The sequence below is a fragment of the Borostomias antarcticus genome (assembly GCF_949987555.1).
Source record: "Borostomias antarcticus genome assembly, chromosome: 16".
Lineage (NCBI taxonomy): Eukaryota > Metazoa > Chordata > Actinopteri > Stomiiformes > Stomiidae > Borostomias > Borostomias antarcticus.
This window is the reverse complement of record NC_140249.1, coordinates 5,835,894-5,844,956: the sequence shown is the minus strand read 5'-3', so window position 1 is coordinate 5,844,956 and position 9,063 is coordinate 5,835,894. Positions and strand designations below refer to the sequence as shown.

General features: G+C 48.7%; 1 protein-coding gene across 1 annotated transcript in view; it reads left to right on the top strand.

Moving 5' to 3' along the window:
• The window catches only part of aqr (aquarius intron-binding spliceosomal factor), a 63,469-nt gene extending 54,721 nt beyond the window's left edge, over window positions 1–8,748 (top strand). The window contains exons 34-36 of the mRNA XM_084451058.1: window positions 5,118–5,292; window positions 6,748–6,861; window positions 8,264–8,748. Coding sequence (XP_084307184.1) covers window positions 5,118–5,292; window positions 6,748–6,861; window positions 8,264–8,581 — 607 coding nt within the window. The 3' untranslated portion in view covers window positions 8,582–8,748. The remainder of the gene's footprint in view (window positions 1–5,117; window positions 5,293–6,747; window positions 6,862–8,263) is intronic.
• Window positions 8,749–9,063: the final 315 nt, after the last annotated feature.

Sequence of the window (9,063 nt, the reverse complement as noted above, 5' to 3'; positions counted from 1 at the left end):
CCCTTTCTTTTCCTCGAGGAGACAAAAGGGTGAATTGATGGGTTTGTTGTGGAGGAGCGCGGCAGAGGGCCACGGAGGTGGGCGGTTTATCTTGCTGTGAGCAGCCGGCCGGCTCCGCTCCGCCCTGCCCCTATCCCTCTCCTCGCTCATCAGGTCCCGCTCCAGAGATCACACCCTGCCTCCCTCACAGCTCATCCCGGGGCCAGACGTGACCGGGCTGTAGCAGCAGCTCCACCCTGACATTCAGGGGACATACTGAGACTCGGTTAGGAGGAGCAAGAGACACAGACTCTGTTAGGAGGAGCAGGAGACACAGACTCTGTTAGGAGGAGCAGGAGACACAGACTCTGTTAGGAGGAGCAGGAGACACAGACTCTGTTAGGAGCAGGAGATATAGTTAGACTCTGTTAGGAGGAACAGGGAAGGACGGTTAGCCTCTGTTTTGAGGAGCAGGATATACAGTTATACCTTGTTAGGAGCAGGAGACACAGTTAGACTCTGTTAGGAGAAGCAGGAGACATACTCTGTTAGGAGGAGCAGGAGATACAGTTAGACATTTGTTAGGAGGAGCAGGAGACACAGACTCTGTTGGGAGGAACAGGAGATACAGGTATACTCTGTTAGGAAGAGAAGGAGACAGACTCTGTTAGGAGGAGCAGGAGACACAGTTAGACTCTATTAGGAGGGGAGGAGCAGGAGACAGACTCTGTTAGGAGGAGCAGGAGACGCAGTTAGACTCTGTTAGGAGGAGCAGGAGACAGTCTCTTTTAGGAGGAGCAGGAGACAGACTCTGTTTGGAGGAGCAGGAGACACAGTTAGACTTTGTTAGAGGGGGAGGAGCAGGAGACAGTCTCTTTAGGAGGAGCAGGAGACAAAGACTGTTAGGAGTAGCGGGAGACACGGATAGACCAACACAATACCCCCACTCTCACACACACTAAAACTTAATACACCTTTGATACCCTCCATCTCTCTCTCTCTCGCCACGCACGCACGCACGCACACACACACACACACACACACCTACAATACCCCCACTCTCACACCAGCCACTGTCTCACTACCTCTCTCTCTCTCTTAGATAACCCTATTAGAGACAACCCTATTCAACTCTCTCTCACTCTCTCTCACACTCTCCACCATTTTGCAGTATTCAAGCAAGTTTAAGCTCTAGAAGTGAGTGCTGAAATAGAGTCAAAAATGGTCTGCAAAGAAGATAACACTCCACCTGATGAAGTAGAAGATGTATAAAGCACTGTATCATCAGCATAGAAGTGACCTTACAGCCATTTTCAAAGATGCTTAATATACAAGGTGAACAGTAAAGGTCCTAAAATTGAGCCCTGCGGTACACCTGTAAAGTTGGTCAACAATAGATTGGGTTCTATATGAGAGATAGCTTGCAAACTACTGGCAGGGATTTTGATGTAGGGCTAGACAATATTTAAAACGAGATGCAGCTGATTCAGTACTGTGACCAGATCGAAAACCAGACTGATAAGTATTTAAAATCCAGTTTCTGCTCAGGAACAAATTAAGCTGGCAGTTAAGTCAAGGGTCTTGGCTTAACTAGATAGCTTGGACATTGGGTGGTAATTACTAAGGTCTCTACAATCTTCACCCTTGTGAACTGGAAGGTTTTAAAAATGTGTTAGGGGCCCAACTATAACTGAAGCAGCTAACCTCAGCACACCAGGGCCCAGAAGATCATCACCAGTAGATGTTTTTGAGTCTATCTTCAATAGAGCTTCACCCACTTCCATCTCAGAGAGTTAATTAAAAGATAAACTACAGATTCATGTCATTCGAGAGCCCTGGTCCTGATTAGCAGGTCTCATTTTGTTCCACCCATATGGCGAGAACTATTAGGGTTGCAACGGTACCGTTAGCCCACGTTTCAATACGTACCTCGCTTTTTGGGTCACGGTTTCGGTTAATTTTTGGTATGTGTTTTTTGCTTAAGGAGAAACATTTCCAAAAGTCTTTCTTTATTTTGCTTATTACTTATTGAACTTTTCCATTCAGGCACATTCCAGAATATGCCTGGTGTATTGTATAGTATAAAAAAGTATAAAGATAGGCTCAATAAAAAAACACATCCAAATGTTATTAAATAAATAACACTTTCAAATATCTAAAAGTGCTTTCTCCAGAGGCTTTCTCCAATTCCGCAGTAAGAAATGCATCGAAAGTAGTAAACCGAAAATCCGCAATTCACAAGTGCGCGTTGAACCGTGAATGCCGTGCCATTCGGTACAATATTATACCGAGAACCGTGTCATCCCTAATATCGGTCGGATTCACTCTTTCAGATACACATATTAATAAAGTGATAATGAAAAGCATTACACGTTTCCATCTTGTCACTTATGGGAGCAGAGTCAGACAGTAACTGTGGGGGAAGTGCAGGGGCGGAGCTATTCTTCATTGACTTAATTGTACAATTCTTCAGAAGCAAAGTGCCATTTCAGTCTGGGCGTACTTCCAAACCATTTTTACGTGAAAAGTTCAAGTATGTAACACAATGTCAGCCCCGTGTGTGTGTGTGTGCGTGCGTGCGTGCGTGCGCGCATGCGTGTGAGAGTGAGAGGAGAGGCAGATCTTCATTCCTATTGCATGGCCCTGTGAGAGGCTTGGAGAACAGGGAATCATGGGATATTCGCCTGCTGTGTTCCGTCCCATGCTGAGCTCACTCTGTCACGCCACCATGGTTACCTCACACCCCTCCCCCAAACCTCCCCTCCCCTCCCTGCTGCCGTGACAACCACGCTCGACACAGCTGACCATATGACATGCTGACCCTGGCTTTGACAGGAGAAGAGTTCCTGGTGGGACACACTCACACGCAGATACACACACACACACAAACACACACCACATAGATATAGACACACTCTGACATGTGGAGAGACACACACACACACACACACACACACACACACACACACACACACACAAACAATGCATACACACTCACGTACCACATAGATGTGACCAATTCTGACAGGTGCATGTACTCAGAGCCGCACACAGTGTGGTGATTCAGTCTCCGCCACTGCCCTGTCATATACATACATAGACGCCCGTACAGGTTCCTTTATAGAGTCAGATCAGTTTATTGCCATGTATAGTTCACCCATGCAAGGAATTTGTTTAGGTTGATGGTGCATTCACTGATAGAAACGACATTAGACAGGGTGCAGGACAGGACAGTGCAAATACAAAATACAATATATCCCAAAAAATAAGGAAGTACAAATGCAAAATACACAATATGTACAGTACAGAATGAAACGACACAAAACAGGGAACACCAAAACAGCGGAGCAGCCGTTCTAGACGCCGCCGGCTCAGGTATTTCTCCACGCAGTGCCACGCTGTACCATTCAGACCGCTTCTTTGCTGAGGAGAAGATTGTCTTTTGAGTGACATTTTAATGGAATTGTACATGGAGGTAGAATTGTAGGGGATCGCCTACGCTGTCTGACAGACCCGACTGATCTGTTAAACCCGACTAACCGAACTGAACTGGGAATATCTGGGAGGTCTGTTTTCATTCATGTTTTGACTGAACAGAGCTGGACTGAATTGGTGAATGAGCTGACCTGAATTGAGGAGAAACTTTATTTTGTACCTTGGATATTTTGCATTAACTTAATTTGTGAATGTGCTGAACAGATTTGCACCCTACACCACACTTTAAAGGGGAACGCCGCCGTCATAGCAAGTTCAGCTCAAATGTCGCTTTGTCCTCAATGAAACCGATCCGTACGCACCAACATTTAACCCATCCCTGCAGTAGTAAGCTAGCTCCTTTTTCCTCTATGCGCACACCCCCTTTATAATGGAGGGCTCTGGGCCTCTGCTAAAAACTATGATAAACATGCATTTTCACGGCAGGGCCGATCCATGGTTCTGTTGACGTACTAGCCTGATCCATCCAGCTGTCCAGCCCTGCTGTGTGGGCAGTAGGGCTGGGTTTAAAAATTCAATCCATCGATTCTGAATCAAATGATTCAGAATCCATTCATGAATCCCAAAATTGATATTTTATATAATGAATGAATGAATAAATTAAGGAATGAATAGTTCATTAATTCATTCAATGATTCATTAATTCATTCATTTTTGGAAATCGGTATCGATACCCAGCCCTAGTATTGATGTGTTGCATAACTTGGCAGTCATGTAATTAAGGTTACAGCTAAAAAAACAGGTTTTAGTAACACTAACCGAATCGATATTCAATCGAATCGAATTGTGATAATCGATTCTGAACCTTGTGAATCGGAATCGAATCGATTCTTGAAATTCGAATGGATACCCAGCCCTAGTGGGCAGACAGCACGGCTAGTTTTCCCTCCTCCCGGTTCAGGAAGCACCTCGTCCACGTCCGTTTATTACCAGGGGCCGGATGAGCGCCTCGCCCCAAGCGGAAGCCTTTTTTTTCACGCGTGCTTAGAGACTCGGGGTGAGACGAGACTTCCTGGTTGTCTATCCAGGGCCGCCTTAAATGAGGCGTGCCGCAGGGATGCTGTCAGCCCTCGGAGAACGGCCTCGCCTCAGCCTGGAAACCAGCACTTAATAAGCACACACACTGAACAAGCACACACACACTCTCAAGCATACTTAAACATACACCTCCACAACGGAGTCAGGCATCAGTGGAAAATGCCTGACTTTGAGGGAAAGTCCTCTCTCTCTTTCTGTCTCCCTCTCTCTGTCTTTCTCTCTGCAATCCCTTAATGCTAGTGGATGGAAAGAAAAGTAACCTATCACCTCTCCCTTCTCTTCCTCTCTCCTCCTCCTCCACCTCTTCTCTCCCTGCTCTTCGCCTGTCCTCCTCCCATCTTTCTAACCCTTTCATGTGTCTCCGTCCCCATCTCTGCTGCTTATGAGTCCCTAAACCCTCCTCTCTCATCCCTCGCTCTCCTCTCCTCCCTGTTCATTCATCTTTCTCTTTCTCTCTTTCATGCCTGCCCCCTACTCTCATTCCTTCTCTCTCCTCCCTCCTTCTCTCTCTCTCTCTCTCTCTCTCTCTCTCTCTCTTTCTCTCTCTCTCTCCATTCACCTCCTGTGTCGTCCTCTCACCCTCTCCTCTGCTCCTCGTCATCCAGGGATGTGAGGCGTCTGGTGGTGGCCATGTCCAGAGCCCGGCTGGGCCTGTACATCTTTGCGCGGGTGGCCCTGTTCCAGAACTGCTTCGAGCTGACCCCCGCCTTCAGCCAGCTGACCGCACGGCCGCTGCAGCTGCACATCAGGCCCCAGGAATACTACAACCAGGAACAGCCCGTGAGTACACACACGCACGCATGCACACACACACACACACCCCCCCAGGAACATTGCCCGTGAGTACACACACTGAGAAAATTATTTCTTTATCCAGGCATCTTAGTTTTAACAGCTTATAGCTGAGCAGGTTATATTTGCTCGTATGTGGTATTTATTCTGTTCACAACTTTGCGATCGTACAGCCAGGCTACAGAGCTCCGGAACCCCCTATGCCAAGCCGAGCTGCATCACATTGTGGCCGGCCCAGAGAGCTCCCGTGGCGGGTACAAGCACAGGGCTAATAGCTCAGTTTGTGGTGCTATAATATAACCGCGTCCGATTGGTCAGCTGTCAGAAAGGCGCTTGACATCACACAGTGCTTTTCTGAAAAGTTCAACAAAATTCAACTGAAAAAGGCAGAGGGCGCTGCGCTTTTTTAAAAAGGCGTCCGCTTTTTGCCTTTTCCCATAGGGTTGCATGTAAAAAAAGGCGCTGGCAGTTAAAAAAAAAAAGGAGTCTAGTGTGAACACGGCCTTAGAAAGGAAAGTCTGCAGAGCGCGTCCAGCAGAGATGTGATCATCTTGGATGTGTTTAATGGTTAACTGTAGTCAAGAGGTGGAAAGGTCATCGGAAATTATAATCATTAATAATCGAAAATCGTTTTGAAATTGAATCATGACCTCAAGAATCTAACCGTATTGTGAGATCATACATGTGATATCGTAGTTTGTTCCCAGACGTTCTCGTCGCAGTACCCTCAACCCTAACCCTTAAATTAATCCCTCTGCCCTCCCTCCCTCCCTCTGCACCTTCCTCCCTCCCTCCCTCTGCACCTTCCTTCCCCCTCCTCTCTCCCCTCCTCTCTGCTCCTCTCTCCTCCTCTCTGTTCCGCCTCTTTCCTCCTGTCTCTTCCCCTCTCCTCCTCTCTCCTCCTCTCTCCTCCTGTCTCTTCCTCTCTCCACCTCTCTACTCCTACTCTCTGCTCCTCTCCCCTCCTCTCTCCCCCCTCTGCTCCTCTATCTCCTCCTCTCATGCTGTCTGGGGAAACACAGCCTATATTTAACCCACAAAGGTCACAGGTCAAACACGCTTGCACAGAGCCCACCAGGGGAGTGTGAGACGGCCTCTGTCTAGTCCCTCTGTCTGGACACACTTGTCTGGACACTGGGTTTTTATGTCGGGGCTTGTGTGTTTTGGGGCTTGTGCGCATGCCTGTGTGTGTGTGTGTGCGCGTGTGGTGTGTGCGTGTGTGTGTGGTGTGTGTGTGCGTGTGTGTGTGCGTGTGCATGTGCGTGTGGTGTGTGTGTGGTGTGCCTGTGTGTGTGTGTGTGCGTGTGGTGTGTGTGTGTGGTGTGTGTGTGTGTGTGTGTGTGTGTGTGTGTGTGTGCGCGTGTGTGTGTGTGTGCGTGTGCGTGTGTAGGCGCTGTGAGTCTGGCTTGTGTGTTTTGTTGACATGTTTCTTCTCTCTCCCAGAGAGAGGAGGGTTCTGGCCAGGGTGCCCAGCTCATCAAGAACATGCCAGAGATGGCCAACCTGGTGTACAACATGTACATGCACATGATCCAGACCACCCAGCAGTACAGACAGGTAAGACCCCCTCCATCAGACCATAGAGACAGGACCACCACAGGCAGTACACACAGGTAGAACCACCACCATCACACAGTACAGACACGTAGAACCACCATCACAGCAGAGACAGGTAGAACCACTATCACAGTACAGACATGTAGAACCACCACCATCACAGTACAGACAGGTAGAACCACCATCACAGTACAGACAGGTAGAACCACTATCACAGTACAGACAGGTAGAACCACTATCACAGTACAGACAGGTAGAACCACTATCACAGTACAGACAGGTAGAACCACTATCACAGTACAGACAGGTAGAACCACTATCACAGTACAGACAGGTAGGACCACTATCACAGTACAGACAGGTAGAACCACTATCACAGTACAGACAGGTAGAACCACCATCACAGTACAGACAGGTAGGACCACTATCACAGTACAGACAGGTAGAACCACTATCACAGTACAGACAGGTAGAACCACTATCACAGTACAGACAGGTAGAACCACTATCACAGTACAGACAGATAGAACCACTATCACAGTACAGACAGGTAGAACCACTATCACAGTACAGACAGGTAGGACCACTATCACAGTACAGACAGGTAGAACCACTATCACAGTACAGACAGGTAGAACCACTATCACAGTACAGACAGGTAGAACCACTATCACAGTACAGACAGGTAGAACCACTATCACAGTACAGACAGGTAGAACCACTATCACAGTACAGACAGGTAGGACCACTATCACAGTACAGACAGGTAGGACCACTATCACAGTACAGACAGGTAGAACCACTATCACAGTACAGACAGGTAGGACCACTATCACAGTACAGACAGGTAGAACCACTATCACAGTACAGACAGGTAGAACCACTATCACAGTACAGACAGGTAGAACCACTATCACAGTACAGACAGGTAGGACCACTATCACAGTACAGACAGGTAGAACCACTATCACAGTACAGACAGGTAGGACCACCACCGTTACACAGTTCTCACACAAAAACCATACCAGTACACACACAGCATATCAAATTAAATGTAACAATGAGAGTGAGTGAGTGAGGGAGAGAGAGAGGAGGGAGGGAGGGAGAGAGAAGGGAGGGAGGGAGGGAGGGAGGGAGGGAGGGAGGGAGGGAGGGAGAGAGAAGGGAGGGAGGGAGGGAGGGAGGGAGGGAGGGAGGGAGGGAGGGAGGGAGGGAGGGAGGGAGGGAGGGAGAGTGATATGAGGATGTCTGACTGAAGACCCTGTATCGAGGCTGTGCTTGTGATGAACAGCAGGTTTTTGAATAATCCCAGCGGCCCGGAGCCACCAGATATAACGACTGTAAAATGAGAATGAAAACTCAGTTTCAATCGTTCTTTTCTTCTCCGATTCTCCGTGCACAGCAGCAGCAACAGAAGCTGCTCCCCCCTCCGGAGCAGAGGAGGGAGGAGGCCTCCGCCGAGGCGCACGCGGCCCAGCCAGAGGCCTCCGAGCCTGGGGAGAGCCAGCAGGAGGCGGAGGAGAAGGAGGAGCCCATGGAGCAGGAGGCCCAGGGAGGGGTGGCCAGCTGCGAGAACGCTCCCCAGGACACAGCAGCAGCAGCAGCCCCGGGGCCGGAGGAGGAGGAGGAGGCCAAGGAGGAGCACCCCAAGATGCCAGAGCACCCCGGCAGGGACAGCGACAGCGACGGGGAGGACAGCGGGGAGGAGCAGGGCCCGTAGAGCGCCCCCTCTTGGCCAACTGGGTTATAGGCCTTTACTGACGGGAGGCCGAACTGGACTGTACCTTAGAGAGAAGCTAGCGTGTAGTTTTCTACTGAAACCGTTAAGATGAGGCGGTAACCTTGAGGATAATGTCTTTTCATTACATTTTCTCAGATGCTTTTTTGTAACCAATTGCTCTTTTTTTTGTAATAAAAGATGATCATTTGTAATGTGGATGATCTCAGGGGTGTTTTTTTCCTGCATGGATGAATGTTTGCACATAGTCAGACTTTCAAACACACACACTCTCTCACACACTTGTCTTGCCTTGTTAAGATCTCCCTGTCATGATTCTCCAGCCCATCCCACTCAGGTCCCACTGCATCTGTGAGACTCTCTCACACACACACACAGACACACACACACACACACACACACGCACTATACCTCCAGTCACACACTCCATATACACACACATACCAGTGCACACTATACCTCCA